Source organism: Vigna unguiculata, chromosome 1 (genome assembly GCF_004118075.2).
Source record: "Vigna unguiculata cultivar IT97K-499-35 chromosome 1, ASM411807v1, whole genome shotgun sequence".
In the NCBI taxonomy this organism is placed as follows: Eukaryota; Viridiplantae; Streptophyta; class Magnoliopsida; order Fabales; family Fabaceae; genus Vigna; species Vigna unguiculata.
The window spans coordinates 1,560,043-1,577,004 of record NC_040279.1 but is presented as its reverse complement, the minus strand read 5'-3'; the positions used below and the strand labels follow the sequence as shown (position 1 = coordinate 1,577,004).

The 16,962-nt window shown below is 32.8% G+C and overlaps 1 protein-coding gene across 7 annotated transcripts; it reads left to right on the top strand.

The window, feature by feature from the left end:
• The first annotated feature begins 2,670 nt into the window (after window positions 1-2,670).
• LOC114175221 (ABC transporter C family member 12-like) lies at window positions 2,671-16,676 on the top strand. Of its 7 annotated transcripts, none has more exons than XM_028060005.1 (29): window positions 2,671-2,955; window positions 3,156-3,256; window positions 3,398-3,817; window positions 4,041-4,219; window positions 4,327-4,366; window positions 4,523-4,679; window positions 4,830-4,944; window positions 5,036-5,116; window positions 5,444-5,468; window positions 5,945-6,001; window positions 6,485-6,550; window positions 7,032-7,106; window positions 7,247-7,354; window positions 7,476-7,610; window positions 8,087-8,193; window positions 8,281-8,374; window positions 8,719-8,886; window positions 8,976-9,116; window positions 9,414-9,614; window positions 9,715-9,813; window positions 9,906-10,058; window positions 10,379-10,764; window positions 11,152-11,332; window positions 11,521-11,844; window positions 12,622-13,378; window positions 13,839-13,960; window positions 14,092-14,337; window positions 15,397-15,814; window positions 16,371-16,676. In XM_028060005.1, exons 3-29 carry the CDS (start codon window positions 3,470-3,472, stop codon window positions 16,448-16,450), a joined length of 4,863 nt encoding a protein of 1,620 aa, XP_027915806.1. In that variant the 5' UTR covers window positions 2,671-2,955; window positions 3,156-3,256; window positions 3,398-3,469; the 3' UTR covers window positions 16,451-16,676. The 7 variants fall into 7 exon arrangements, with proteins under 7 accessions (XP_027915806.1, XP_027915787.1, XP_027915822.1 ...); XM_028059986.1 differs by having other exon boundaries at window positions 3,156-3,303; XM_028060009.1 differs by having other exon boundaries at window positions 2,700-2,909.
• The last annotated feature ends 286 nt before the right edge of the window (window positions 16,677-16,962 follow it).

Genomic DNA, 16,962 nt, shown 5'->3' with positions numbered 1-16,962 from the left:
CTAATATTATAAATGTGGTTCTGGGAAATAACATTCGAGAGTAGTGAAATTTAAATCCGGTCAGCAAATTCCGGCACTATCGGAATGACCTCTCCAAAAAACACATTTATCTTTTGGCACTTTCGAATTTTCTTTTCTAAACACAACACAAGATCTATTCAGGAACTATATCTGGGATTATGTTTTTCAGAAACCTATTCAGCAGGAGTCTGTTTTTGAGTGACATCACCTTCACCATTCAACCTACCTTTGGACCACGAAAATCATAGCATGCCACAGTTTCGCATTCTCCTGGACCTTACTAGCAACTCACCAGACATTCACCAAGTTTCCGGAGTAAGCTCACCAAGCCAGTGTCTCCCCTGAATGAAACAACACAAAAGGATAAGAATGAAATTAAAAAAATTATGAGGTGCATGACGCAATTGCTAAAACCTTTTGAATTAGACATATCAGATAATAAATAATGGAATAAAAGCATTTTGAAATACATAAATGTATTCGAGAATATGGTCCAACATCACTATAGAATGTAAAAGATAAACAAGTTTTATCGTTTCTGTAAAATATAAGATAACCAAGTGTCTCTATTTTTTTTCATTATTTAAATGACAATTTTTTGAAATCATTAAAGCCTTCCAAATTACTTTTAAAATAGCTAATATTTACTGAAGTTACATTTTTTTATTTTTATTTCTTTATTTTCATTTTTTTACATTACTAATTTCTATTTATTTATATTTTTTATGAAAAGTATTTTCACCGGTAAATATTTATTTATACAATTAAAGGATAATTTCACAACGAAAACATTCTATTTTTATATTTATTTACTAATTTAATAACCTCTCCTTCGGATAGATGCTAAAATGTTAATAATTTTTATTTTAATAAAGAAGTTAGCATTTACTGAGAATTCCTAATTGATATACTTGGAAGTTTATATAATAAATCAGTATTCGACTTATTTAATAATAAATTTTAATTAAATTTTATCATAATTATTTATTTACAAAATTTATAAACCAACTATTATTTCTCATAATTCAAAGATAAAAAAACACAGTTATTAATATTTAAAATATTCATTAAACACATGATTATATATATCCATTATTTAGAAATGTGTTAATATAATAGTAAATGACATTTCATTTTCTTTATTTTATTTCAAACATATGTTAATAAAATAGTCAATCCATGCCTACCCTATATAGTGCCGTGCATAGGCATCACATGTTCATATTTTCACAATATTATGGAAAGTAGCTTCTTCTTCCATTCCACCTTCATAATTTCTTAATTTCAACCACTCTCCTCGTAAATGTTTTATATTTTGCACCCTACAATTTTGAATATAACATTTTTCCTTTTAGATTATACATTTTAAAATATAAAATAAATAATGTATTTTGGACCAATTCATAATATATTTATATTTTAGATTATATAATTTGATACATATTTTAGAATATAAAAAATTATATTTCAAATTGTATATATTAAAACAAAAAATATAGTTTGAATTATATAATTTATATTTTAGATTGACAATTCAAAATACAAAATTTACGAACACAAAGAAATTTTGTAAGTGCAAAATGAAGTTTGCCTTATGGAATTTTTTTTTCCTATATTTCATAATTAGGGTAATTATCATCATACAACTTTTTCTACTATTTTACTTTAGTATCATTTACTCCATTCATTATTTACCTTTGTTTACCTTATTAGATGCTAATTATTTTTCCTATTAACATCCAACAATCACCACAGAAGTAAAGAAAAAATTATCTCACCATAAAAAGGCAACAAAAATTACTTTTTAAAGTTCAAAAACCACAAAATTGGTTTTACTTGTATGGTTTCACATGAGGTGGGTGAAGTAAAGATTAAGAACACGGTATGAGAAGTCATGTTAACGCCACATTTTCAATATAATTTGTTGTCGGAAATAGTCCAAATGTGAGTCAAAGTCTCACATTGAATAAAATAGACAAAGTTAAACATTATATAAGAATAATGATCCATAACACACTATTATCTTAAGGTTTTGGAAATAAAAGTGGTATCAAATATCTTATATGTATAAAATTAATGTCATATAATCATATAAAACTACAATCTCTCTATGATTATGACTATAACCCATATGACATATATAAACCTAACATTTGTTTCATTTTGAAGATTCTTTAAGACTTCTATAATCAAGTCTCATATTTTAAGAATTTCAATAATTTTTTTATTGATTAAGTTTTCAATATTTCTCTTGAAGTCAACAGTGGCCACGCACTCCCACTATCCATTGACGTCATTGAGGTGCTGGATTTGGTCCCACATTCGAACTCATTATTGAAGACATGACAATTTTTTTATCAATTTTCATAACTTGGGGGAAAATGTTCTAAAACTATATTGAAACCAGAGAATCTTTATTTTCATTTTAATTAACTAAGCTATGGGATTTAACCCGTAAGCCGTGACGTTAGCAAAGAATTTTCATTTGGAATAATGTTTGTCTCATTCAGATTTTGGTTCAACCTTTCAACGTGTTCTTCTGTCGTGTATCATAGGACTTGTGTTGAACCTATCTTCATCACTCGCAAAGTCTAAAACATTATGTTATCTATAAAGTATCAAATAATGTTTGTCATGCAACAATAATGTCAAATGATACACTCCATTTATACCCTCTCACACCACCCCACAATTGTGCTCTCTCACTTCTTTTCAACCTTCACTTTTCTTTTTGTAACTGTCATTTGCCATTGTACTTTTGCTACTATTTAGTCCTTAAGAATCCAAATATGAGTTGAGAGTCTGAGTAGAGAAAGTTGAGTAGTATATAAGAAAAACAACATCCTCAAATATTATGTCCTAAAGTTTTATGCTGGAAGTAGTGTCAGGTATATTATACAGACAACTCATACATCAGAAGTGGTCAATTATCTGGTATATCTAGTTTCCAATTATAAAATTCCAATATTTTAAGTTTTTTCCCTGTCACAGTTTCTCAAACTTATGCCAGAGAATAATCTTGCTAGTGATATTGTAAACTGGGTCACACTCACACACTAATCCTGTTCACAGTACTGTGAATTGAGTCAGAAACTAACCTCACTTGCGGTACTGATAAGTTTCCTTGGTTTCAGTTTAAGTACAAAAATTTAAGACGGGTCTTCATGCAGCTGTAACACTAACATAGTTAAGTGTAGCTTTGGCTCATGTTGGTTTTATCGTGTGAACCGAAAAGGTGGGAGTCACACTCACATTCCTTGTGTTTGAAGTTTTTCCTCTATGGTTAAGTACAGAGTGGTGTTTCTTCTCATTTATTTTGCACACCCCAGTTTGTTTTTATTGTTCTAATGTGATTATATTTTGGTTTGAGTTGCAGCTACTCTTTTTTTGTATTGAGAAAAGAGATCTTGGAGCATTATTGGTGAAATCTGTGGAAGGTTTGTGTTGGATGAGTGAGCAAAAGATGGGGTTTGAACCATTGAATTGGTACTGCAAGCCAGCAGAAAACAGCATTTGGGATAAAGCAGTGGATAGTGCTTTTGGACCCTATACACCTTGTGCAATCAACACTCTTGTTATCTCCATTTCCAATTTGGTTCTTATAGGCCTGTGCTTGTATAGGATATGGCTTATCACTTGCAATGCAAAGGTGCAGAGGTTTTGTTTGAGATCAAATTACTATAATTATCTTCTGGGAATGTTGGCTGCTTATTGTGCTGCTCAACCTTTGTTGAGATTGTTAACTGGAAATTCAGCTTTCAACCTCAGTGGTGAAACCAGCTTCGCTCCTTTTGAGGTGGGTGTATCATGCATAGTTGGTTGCATACTACACTCCAATGAGATTGATTCCTTTGCTTGAATTCACAGTGTCTTCCATCACTCAAAGTTGATATTTGATGATGCCTTCAGTTTAACTATTGATACCTGGGAGTTTGTTAGATGCCATACTGCAACAAAAAATTGTACAATTTGGTTGGAATATGCAATTTTAACCGCTTCATGCTTTTATGGTTTTGCAGATAGCGGCACTGCTTGTTGAAACACTTACTTGGAGCTCAATGATAACTCTCATTCTCTTGGAAACAAAGGTTTATATCAGAAAATTTAGATGGTTGGTGCGTTGTGGAGTTATGTATGTTTTGGTGGGAGATATTGTAGTGCTTAACCTTCTTCTATCAGTGAAAGATTACTGCAGCAGGTTAGCTTTCAATTTTAAGCCTAATACCTTGTCTTTTCACTTCTATGACAAAAAATTCTTGATAGTATATGTGGCAAGATACTTAAGCTTTGATTTCATTTTTTCAGATCTGCTCTGTTTCTGTACATTAGCAGTGTCATCTGCCAGGTAAATTCCTCATTTCCTCCATTAATGAAGATCAAAGAAAGCAATCTCTATAATACTTGTAACTTGATTTCATTTCTAGACTGCAACATTAGGAAGTGTGTTGGTTTATTAAAGCTGGCTACCATGTTGATATTCATTGCATAATTTCTGATGTAGGTGTTGTTTGGTGCCTTACTTTTTGTTTACATTCCTAATTTGGTTCCTTATTCTGGTCATTCAACAATGCAAACTGATGCACCCGACCATGGTGAATATGAACCTCTTTGTGGAGAAGATCAAGTTTGCCCTGAGAGGCAAGCCAATGTGTTCTCTAGTGAGTAGCATTAGTAACTTCTTAGCTTTACAATTTGTTTTACTGACCACAATTTGTAGTGTATTTTTTGGTTGTTTTCCATTTTATGCAATTAAGTAGTCTCTATCCTTGTGAATCTATGCACTAACATGTTTTCTGCATTCTGTGTAGGAATATCTTTTGGATGGATAACTCCACTCATGAAGCAAGGCTACAGAAAACCCGTAACTGAAAAGGATGTTTGGAAGCTAGACAAATGGGATGAAACAGAGACATTAACTGAGAAGTTTGTATTGTTTTCTCCATGCGTACTCTATGGTTCTATGAAATTCTCACATCCTGTATACACAATTTACACTACTTTATTGTTAATACAGGTTCCAAAACTGTTGGATGTTAGAATTTCAAAGCTCTAACCCATGTCTTTTAAGAGCATTGAACAGTAGCCTGGGGAAAAGGTGCTTATTGGCAGATTTTTTATGATACTTTTTTGTCTTTTCCAATTTTGATTCTCTGCGAGGTTCTTTTGTGCTACTTTACTGTTGTGTCTTCGAAATACACCTATAGATACTGACTTTTTATGTTTTAAATTAAATTAAAAAATATTTTAATATATCGATATTAGTGTATTTTTAATGTTCAATAGAGGATCCTATTCAAAAAACCAGCATAGAATCTAGACTCACTTTACCTAGTTGTTTAGTCTTTGTTTGGATTCTACTAGATGAACTTAGTAATATTATTTTCTCATATTTTAATGTGATTTGGTTTCGATGTCTGGTTAGGTTTTGGATGGGAGGCTTCTTTAAGGTGAACATTTTGATCCTCAGTTGATGTTTAACTTGATTGCTTCAAAGCTCAAATGCATCAATAAACATTTTCTCATTGCACATTGCGAGGCTTATCTGTCCTATAATTTAAACATAAATGATATAAATTTATTTGATAACAAAATAAAAATTAGCTAAACTTAAGTTAGTTAGCTTACCATCTTAAAGAATTATCAAAAGCTGAAGCAGCTTGGTGAAGGCCTGGAAATAGAACTCTGAAACAGTCTTTCACGCAATATGAGGATATTCAATGTACATGGCAACATCCTGTTTTTGCATTTTCTAGTAACCAGTAATCTTATTAGAGCATCTTGTACAATTGTTTTCTTTGTTGTATATACAATTAGATTCTGTGTAGAGTCTGCAAAAAATTGTACATGAAAAGGCATATAATAACATTATTGAGCTTATAGCATTGACACATTTGGAACTTGAAATTTTTAATGGTCTTTGCAGATTGGTAATGATCTTTCTCAGTTTGTGGGACCTATTTTGCTGAATCACCTCTTAGATGTAAGTTTATTTCTCCTTAAAGCCAAATTGGGTTGATGTAAAAGGAAAATAAAGAGCACAGAGAAGCACAATCATACAGTAATAAACCCATCAACACATGCATACACCGAATAGACATGATAAATAAAAGAATGGACACAGAAAAATTAAAATTTGTCAGTTCACATGCCTACTTGTTTTGAGATCATATCATCCTTTACTACATAGAAAAATCTTAAGCACTAAAACATGAAGATTGAGTTCGATTTCAAACATGGATTACATTGTCTTGCAAATTTCCTTGTTCAGAGATATTTCATTGCAAATAAATATTTACTCCAATCTTGACCATTCATATATAAATAAAAGCTCAAGCTTGTTATTATCACAATCTCATCTTTTTAAATGATAATTTCGCTGTTATGTTTCTCATTTCATTTCTATAAGTATGTTTTTGGCTTGTTCCAGCTACATTATCATATTTTACTCTTATCATGAATGCAGTCAATGCAAAGAGGAGATCCATCCTGGATTGGTTATATCTACGCCTTCTCTATATTTGTTGGAGTGGTATGGCTTTATAGCTTAAAGAGTTTTGGTCCAATTTAGAACATGTTTTAAGGGTTTTACAGTATATGAACAGCATGAGTACATACTTTTCAAAGATCTTGGCCAAAACAGAGAAGCTTCGTTTAGTATTTGCTCTATAGCCTGCCTCAGAAAAATTAAATGGTGTACTATTTATTCAGACCAAAGGGAAATTACCCTTATCTTCTCATGCTAGTTTGCATTTTCATATACAAATAATTCATCCAAAATGAATATTTCCAATATAGCTTTTTTCTGCAGCCATAATTTTTTCCATGGCAAAAACTAGGATTAGAATTTCCCTGATATCTTTGATGCACGAAGAATGTTGGAGGAATATATTTGTTTTACTCACAAGGAGAAGAATTTGTTTTTAATGTCATAACTATTTTATACTCTTGATAGCATTTATGAACATGAAGAAAAGAACAACTAACTGGTGGTTCAACTCAACTCTTTCCAGACAGCTGGTGTTCTTTGTGAAGCACAGTATTTTCAGAATGTTATGCGTGTCGGTTTTCGGCTTAGATCAACTTTGGTATGATGTCTCTTTCTCTTTAGAACTCAGATACCCTATTCATCCAATCTAGACAGACTTCAATAAACTGGTTTATTCAAATTTATTTATTATTTTATTTATCAAAACAGTTTATATGATGTGACCTTGTCTAATTATAGGTGGCTGCTATATTTAGAAAATCCTTAAGGCTAACTAATGATGGTCGAAAGAAGTGCTCATCTGGGAAGCTTATGAATATGATAACAACAGATGCCAATGCATTGCAGGTTCTTTTTTTGCTTAGACAGAATATTCAAGTCAACTTATACGCTGAACATTTTTTGTGATTATGATTTGGAATGTAAAATGCTGTATGGTATGAACCTTATTGTGTTTTGTAATTTGTAGCAAATATGTCAACAACTTCATGGACTATGGTCAGCACCATTCCGTATCACTGTAGCTATGGTTCTCCTCTACCAGCAACTAGGGGTTGCTTCACTTATTGGATCACTAATGTTAGTCCTTATTATCCCACTGCAGGCAAGTTTTGTCTCTTCTTTTGTAGCATGCAGACATGTGTAGTATTATGGTTGTTGGAGATTTCATGTAGACTAGAGATATGCCTGAATTATATAACTGAAGACAACTTTTACCTTACAAGTTGATTTTGTAGGATGAGTTTAAGTTTAAACCCACATTCTAAGATGCTTTCAATTAATTTTAATATACAAGAGTAAATGTTTGAGAGGTTTGAATTTACTATAAGTTGAAACTGGTATATTTGGCTTCTAGTTCATTTTCCAGATGATAACTATTCTCCTTGTGTTATAGGTTTTGACTCAATGAATAAATAAATAAAGTTATTGTTATATATATGTTTGAGAGACTTGAATTTAGTATAAGTTGAAACTGGTATATTTGGTATCTTGTTCGTCTTCCCAATGATAATTATTCTCTTTATTTTATAGGTTTTGGTCTAATGAATAAATTAATAAATTTGTTGCTTTTTCGAGCAGACATTTGTTATTAGCAAGATGCGAAAATTGACAAAGGAAGGACTGCAACAGACAGACAAAAGGGTTGGTCTGATGAATGAAATTCTTGCTGCCATGGATACTGTAAAGTATGAACACTTTAAAAAATCACCACTTACAACATTCAAGCTTAGTTTGTGTTTTAACAGTTTCTGTGATATGCTGATATGATTCAGATGTTATGCATGGGAAACAAGCTTTCAGTCTAGAATTCTAAGCATACGAGATGACGAACTATCATGGTTCCGCAAAGCCCAACTGCTATATGCTGTATGAGCCTTGACACAATTCTAGAATTTTACTTTCCCATATTTTGTATTGAGAGTGCAGTATTCATTTACAATAATTGAAGTAACTATAAACTTTAAGTAAAAGTAGCCCAAGATTCATGGTTTTCAGGGTCAGTAAGTACATTCAAACTTAATATACAATACCTTATGAGTATAAAATTGTTTTCAAGGAAAAGATCATCTAGTATGATTTAAGAAACTGGTTTCTAAGATAAATGACGCTTCATTGTTATGCTTCTAGTTCTCGATCTCCTGTGGATAATTAATAGTATTCATATTATCAATGATATAGCTTTCCTGATAACTGTTTGTCTTCTGTTGCAGCTTAATTCTTTTATACTAAACAGCATCCCTGTTCTTGTGACGGTGACCACATTTGGAATTTTCACTTTACTGGGTGGAGAATTGACACCTGCAAGAGCATTTACCTCACTATCTCTGTTTGCAGTTTTGCGCTTTCCTTTAAATATGCTACCAAACTTACTCAGTCAGGTTGGCATAGTCCCTTGTCAGATTCAGTTAACACTTGCTTTAGTTGGCTATGTGTCAAGACATTGCTTACTGATTTTCTTTTCTTACAGGTAGCAAATGCAAATGTCTCGTTACAGCGTTTGGAGGAACTGTTCTTAGCTGAGGAACGAGATTTAAAACAAAATCCACCTATTGAACCTGGTCTTCCAGCCATCTCTATTGAGAATGGATACTTTTCGTGGGATCCTAAGGTCAAATTTCCAACTCACCTTGAATTTCTAACAAGAGTATTGTGATGCCATATCATGTTACAAGAAGCTATGATTAGGTTTTCCTTCTACCTTACACCCTCTATAAATAAGCATAATCTCAGTCAACTGGAATAAGAATATTAATATATTCCTGCTAAGATTTAGATGTAACCATGATGTTGCTTTTGATGAATGTGGACCTACAGTTTTCTTTTTCTTCAAATACATGTTATAATTTTGGTATTAATTAGTAATGCACACTTGACTTTATACATGAAAATTGTATTCATTTCACAGGAGGAGAAACCAACATTATCAAATATCAATGTGGAAATACCAGTAGGCAGCTTAGTTGCAATCATTGGTGGTACTGGAGAAGGCAAAACGTCTCTTATTTCAGCAATGATTGGAGAGTTACCACCTTTAGCCGATGGAAATGCTACAATCAGAGGCACTGTTGCTTATGTGCCTCAGATTTCATGGATTTACAATGCCACAGTGAGTTGAAGCTTGCTCACGTTTCATTTCTCCTTGTTAAACACATTTTTCATAAATGTATTTCATCATTTACCATATTCTGATTGCTTTCTTTTCTCAGGTTCGTGAAAACATACTATTTGGATCAAAATTTGAGCATGAACGATATCGGAAGGTCATTGATATCACTGCTTTACAGCATGATCTCAACTTACTACCTGTAAGATGATTTATAAAATGTCATCTTCTTTATTACTTCTCTAAACTAATGGGAACTTTCATTTTTTAATCATCACGTTTATGTCCTTTCAGGGACTTGATTTTACAGAGATTGGAGAAAGAGGAGTCAATATTAGTGGTGGACAAAAGCAAAGAGTTTCCATAGCTAGGGCTGTATACTCAAATTCAGATGTATATATATTTGATGATCCATTGAGTGCTCTTGATGCTCATATTGCTCAAGAGGTATCATTCTTATTTCTTATCATCCTTTAGAACACACGTCCTTGTTATAATACAGGGTACATTGGTTCAAATTCAAAAATTAGTTCCATCTTAACAATTATTATCGTTGACATTGATTAAAATCCAACTGAATTTTACTATCAAGATACTAATATAAGGAATGCCTCATGTACATTATTAGATTATTAGATTAGCCTTTCTTTTCTATAGTATATATAAATATTTGAATTTTAGAAATCCCCTTTAATGGTTGACCATTTAAAAGTTTGTAAATGGCTATGATCATACCTCACATAGTCTGATTTGCAGTTGCATTTTAGGTTTTCAGGAACTGTATAAAGGAAGGACTGCGAGGAAAAACCAGAGTTCTTGTCACCAATCAGCTACATTTTCTCCCTCAGGTGGATAAAATCATTCTGGTTAGTGAAGGCATGATTAAGGAGCAGGGAACATTTGAGGAGTTATCAAAAAGTGGGCCTCTATTTCAGAGACTAATGGAAAATGCTGGGAAAATGGAACAACAAGCAGATAATAATGGAGATAGTGAAAGTCATGACAAGGATACAAATTTACCCTTGAATAATGAAGCAATTGTTGAATTACCAAGTGATGTAAGCTATGAGAAGAAAGGAAAATTACGAAAATCAGTACTTGTTAAGAAAGAGGAAAGGGAAACAGGCGTGGTTAGTTGGAAAGTTATAATGAGGTAAGATTGCCGTGAAAGCTCAGAAAAAGACGAATCTATTTCCTTTGAGCTATTGTTATTATCTATGAACAACATGATGTTGATAGTGAAATGATCAGGACTAAAAAATGTTAGGAAATCTGAGTTTAAGTCCTATATTGAATAAAAATAAGAAAGTTGAGCAACATATATGGAAAAAGACACCCATAAATCCATTACCCTTTAAGATTTTGGGTTGGAAATGATTTTAGTCAATCCCTTATGTGCTTTTTCTATCCATTAAAATGACAAAATGTTGATTTTTGTCTTTTCTTTTCCTTTTAGCCTCACTGGAACTTCTTTGCTGCTTGAATGAAATTAGATGCTCTAGTTTGATTATGACCTGTGATTATACATCCAAATTTACAGGTACAAATCAGCACTGGGAGGACTGTGGGTAGTTTCCATACTCTTTGGATGTTACACATTAACAGAAGTTCTTCGAATTTCAAGTAGCACATGGTTAAGCGTGTGGACATCTCAAGATTCCACTGCAGATAATAATCCGGCATATTTTCTTTTGATCTATGCACTTTTCTCTTTTGGACAGGTGATTATTCAATGAGTCTCTTTTTTTCTGCTTGGTACTCAGCATATTTCACCTTACTCTTAAGGAATTTGCATTATTCAAGAAAATATTCATCATTCAACAAGCTATCTGACTTACCATATTGTAGCTTTCTGCTCATTTTTCAGTTTTAAGGAAAATGAAATGAACATTTCTTTTGCTGCATTCAGGTATCTGTGGCACTTGCCAACTCTTATTGGTTGATCGTTTCAAGTCTTCGTGCTGCCAAAAGATTGCACAATGCAATGCTGGATAAGATCCTCCGAGCTCCTATGGTATTCTTCCAAACTAATCCGGTTGGTCGGATAATTAATAGGTTTGCAAAAGATACGGGAGATATAGATACCAATGTTTTTAACTTGATGAACACGTTTCTGGGGCAAGTTTGGCAACTGCTTTCCACATTTGTTCTTATAGGCACTGTGAGCACCATTTCCCTGTGGGCCATAATGCCACTTCTGATCTTCTTTTATGCAGCTTATATATATTATCAGGTATGATCCATATCTTTTCCATAGTTCTAGACCTGTCTCATTGGAATGATTTACATGCCAAGTTAGTTTTATCTACTTTTGCAATTTGGATAACTTGAAATAAAGATGTTTCTTTTTTCTTGCTAGAGAGATAGATGAATAAAAACTAATAACTAAACAATGGAAAAGTACAAACACTACATGGGCATTATATATTTTTCAGAGAAATTTACATTGAAATTTAGGATTTTGTTTTGTCCAAAATCTAGGCTAGGGGCACTGCCATTGATTGGCTGATCAGGATAATCTAAAAACCCATTTGGTTAAAAGTTTAAGAACTATGTTGCAGTAGATACTACAAGGAAAATCTTTCACATATCTGGAGATTGAAGTCCTTCTACATCCACTGGAAACATTTTTCATGATCTATAGTTTACAGTCTCCAAACTTCATAACTGAATCACAGCAACATTATCTCAGCTAGATTCCTGGTCATAACGAAAGCCTGATTCAGGACCGTCCTGCTTCTTATTATTCTCATTCTGCAATATTGTTATTCTGATTTAAAGTTTCTTAAAGTTACTAATTTCTAAATGAATGAAAATTTATCAACATGGAGTGGAATAACAAGTTAGTGTAAAGAAAAGTACAAGTTACTAACAAAATGGTGTGCAAGTGAAGGTGGGACAAAAACACCCTTCTGGAAATTAAGACCAGTAGATTTTGTTATTTTGAATTGACACAATGTGGTCTTACTTTGAGTTATTGGTATTTTTCTACTAACATCTTGCCTGACAGAGCACGGCTCGAGAGGTAAAGCGCATGGATTCCATTACAAGATCTCCTGTTTATGCACATTTTGGTGAATCATTGAATGGTTTGTCAAGCATCCGTGCTTATAAAGCATATGACAGAATGGCACACATCAATGGAAAATTCATGGATAACAACATCAGATTCACTCTTGTGAACATAAGTTCAAACCGTTGGCTCACCATAAGGCTAGAAGCATTAGGAGGCCTCATGATTTGGCTGATAGCAACATCTGCAGTCATGCAGAATGCAAGAGCTTCAAACCAGGCTTTGTTTGCATCTACAATGGGTTTACTTCTCAGTTATACTTTAAACATAACAAATCTCTTAAGTGGTGTCCTTAGGCAAGCAAGTAGAGCTGAAAATAGTTTCAATGCTGTTGAGCGTGTTGACACATATATAAATTTGGAAACTGAGGCTGCAGGTGTAATTGAGACCAACCGTCCCCCACCCGGATGGCCAACCTCAGGATCAATTGAGTTTGAGGATGTTGTTCTGAGATACCGGCCTGAACTTCCTCCGGTGCTGCATGGATTGTCCTTCACGGTACCTCCAACTGAGAAGATAGGAGTAGTTGGAAGAACTGGTGCAGGAAAATCTAGCATGCTTAATGCATTATTTCGGATTGTGGAACTGACAAAAGGAAGAATCATCATTGATGGTTGTGATATTTCCACATTTGGACTAGCAGATCTACGAAAAGTTCTTACTATCATACCACAGTCTCCAGTTCTTTTCTCTGGTATGTCCATGAACATATAATTCTTGTTCTATCTCAGATATTGATAATCAAACATGAGTTTGATCTTATGATTGAAATCCATATGAAGGTATTACTATGCCAAGATGTCATGAGTGTTATACACTATCATCCAATCATGAATTAACATATTACTGGAGCAAAAAGACATTACAAGTGGTTCTGATAATCAAATTATCACAATAATGTGGCAATAAATGACTGGATGATATTGTAAAAAACTGCAAATAGAACAACATAAGCTTTGTTATTGATACCTTTATTTCTTTTCATAACCATGAAATAAGCCTGAAGATCAGGAATTGTTTGTTTTGAGAATATAGGGATTAAGACATTATTATTAATATTGTATAATTTTAAATTTTCATTTACTGGTGAATAAAAATTGATTGTTAGCTTCAGTGAAACTTCTCCTTCTAAGATTGTTGTTCCTTTCTCTAAGGGACTGTTCGTTTCAATCTTGATCCATTTAATGAGCACAATGATGCTGACCTTTGGGAGGCTTTAGAAAGGGCACATCTGAAGGACGTAATAAGAAGAAATCCATTTGGTCTTGATGCTCAGGTAGGTACCCAGATTGTTGTGGCATAATCTTCTCAATACCTTTATTTGATTGGTTTTTTCCTAGAGAGATTTTTTGAATTATCAACTACAAATATGAAATATGACAATGTAATCTTTTGCACTGAATGAAGGTTTCAGAGGGAGGAGACAATTTCAGTGTTGGACAGAGGCAACTGCTGAGTCTAGGTAGAGCATTGCTTCGAAGATCGAAGGTTCTTGTCCTGGATGAAGCTACTGCTGCTGTAGATGTTAGAACTGATGCCCTTATACAGAAAACTATCAGACAGGAGTTTCAGTCATGTACAATGCTCATCATTGCACATAGACTAAATACAATCATTGACTGCAATCGGATTCTGCTGCTTGATTCTGGCCGGGTAAGTCCATAGAATTACACACAGAACTAACATGGTTCAATTGAAATGTTAATGAACTTCAATCTACGTCTAATGCAACATTCACTGTAATTAGAGATTACTGAGAGACTACTGAGACTATCCACCACATATGCTAGATGTTGCATATCATCCACTGGATGGTCTCATACAGTAGACAGTCTAAGAACCTTTAACAAGATTTTGCTGAACCAATCTTCACATGTATGAATTGGATTAACTATATTTTTCCTCTCTATACCTGAATGTTGTCCTCAATGGCTACTGTTATAACAATGAGATTGGCATGGAGTTCTGATGAATTATAAGAACCAAATTGGAAATGATTGCATGGCGTAGGACTAGGGACCAAAATATACTACATTTAATCACTACACATGGCACCTATCTTCAATTTGGTGTCTATAGTCCTATACTTCACTGTATTACAAGTTACAGCCCCACCTTATAATGGACAGATCAAATTTCATACTAGAGACACTATACTAAAGTGAAAACTTTTTACTATTAGAACCAACTTGCAAATGAGTCTCTGAATTAAGAAATAAAGCTTACATATATAGGAAATGTATTTGAACTCAAGTGGGAAGACCTATTTTGTGAAAGTGAAAGGAATAAATATTGATCATTAGATCTTATCATGAATGGTTAAAATTAGAAAACCTAAGGCATGTCAGTTTTTCAAAGTCTTAGTCATCCATGTATGGTTGTACCACTCATATGTCATATTATGATAGGAGGAATTTTGTTTTTCCATTCTGATATTGTGTTCTGCATTTTGTTTTGTTGTATTGCCAGCTAGACATTTTGTTATCGTATTTTGTCACTACTGCAGTAATTCATCTACTACATAAACCTTGAATTGTAATGAACAAAGAGAAGAGAATTATCAGCTTCTTTGTTCATTTTGGAGGAATCCTTGACCTTGAATCCAAGGAATTTACTGTACTCATATCATATTTGCTCCTATCAGATTTGGGGGATTCTTTTTTCACATTCTTTAAGTCAATAAGATTATTCATCTTCCTCGATTCTTTCCAGGTTCTTGAATACAGTTCACCAGAGGAACTCCTACAAAATGAAGGAACTGCTTTCTACAAGATGGTTCAAAGTACTGGTGAAGCAAATGCTGAGTATCTATGTAGCCTAGTATTTGGAAGAACAGAGAACAATAATGAATATAACAAGGAGTTGGAAAACCATATGAGACAACTAGCTTCTACTCACTGGACTGCTGCTACCCAGTTTGCCATAGCTGCTACTCTTTCTTCATTACACCATCTGCTTCCAAAACCAAGTAGTGAAGACAATGAAGATATCCTTCATAAAACAAAGGATGCAGTTACAATACTTCAAGAGGTTCTGGTGGGAAAGCATGATGAAGCCATAGAAGAGACACTGCATAGATACCATATTCCTAAAGATAGATGGTGGTCTACTCTCTACAAAGTTATTGAAGGTAAATATTAGAATGATAAGATCAAATATGCATGATATGCCATTTCTCTTGCCAATTTTTAGTTGGGATCAATAGCTTATTAGTCTTGATTAGAATGATAAACTTCTTGCTAAGTTAAAATCAACTTATTCACTTTTACTTTTGTACAACCTTTCCATTTACTCTCACAAATCTCTCTCTGCATCAGTTAATTTTAACAAGTTTAAGAAGTTTGATTCGTTTTTGGTTTTTATTTTCTTCTCTTCTAAGTACTTAGTAAAAAGTTTGTACAAACAAGATCCTACTATTTAACAAAGAGATAATTGTTTTTTCACACACAAGTAAAAGTATTTGTTAGTACCACAATTTTTCCTTCAAACCAATACAAAATGATGTTGTAACCATAAAATACAATAACTGAAGTAATAGTAAGTAAAAAGTTTAACAGTAATGTGTCTGCAACTAATAGTCCTTTTACTATATTTTGAGATTATAGTTGAGTTTACTTGTTGATTTAATATAAATCACTGTTTTTCCCACAAAAATTGCTGATTCTATTTTCAATTTTTTTCACCAGGTCTTGCTATCTTGAAGAGGTTGCCTAAAGACAACATTCATCAAATACAACTTGATTTTGATGAAAGATCTTTTAATTAACTTCTTGAGAAGACTCTTTAGAATTGTTTTCCCTCTGTCACCAATTTCCTCTTTGTATTTTTTTAATATTTTCACTTTTTGTCTTTTTTTAATCCATAGAAATTGAAAAGTTAAAGGACTTTATATCAATCCACAATAGCTCAATTGAGCAAGAGTACTTTGTCATTTTCTCTTATGTTCATAGGTTTACCAAGTTATCCACATTCAATATAAATGATATTGTTTAGTTTTTGTGTTTTTAAGTTTGTGTTTAGAGATTAAAACATACTAAAAAAATGTCTGCTTAATATTAAAATAAGCACTGCATAAGTTTGGAGGAGATACTTAAATGAATTTGTTATAAAAAAATAATAATAATGTTTATTATAAATATGGATTTCCTAAAAATAGTTTTTTTCATTACATAAATAACTTTCTTTAATATTAAAATATCGTGTTTATTGATAAAAGAAGCTTTGAAAGTCTTTATGGTGTTAACCAACTAAAATAATTTTATTTGAGCTTCTTGTAAC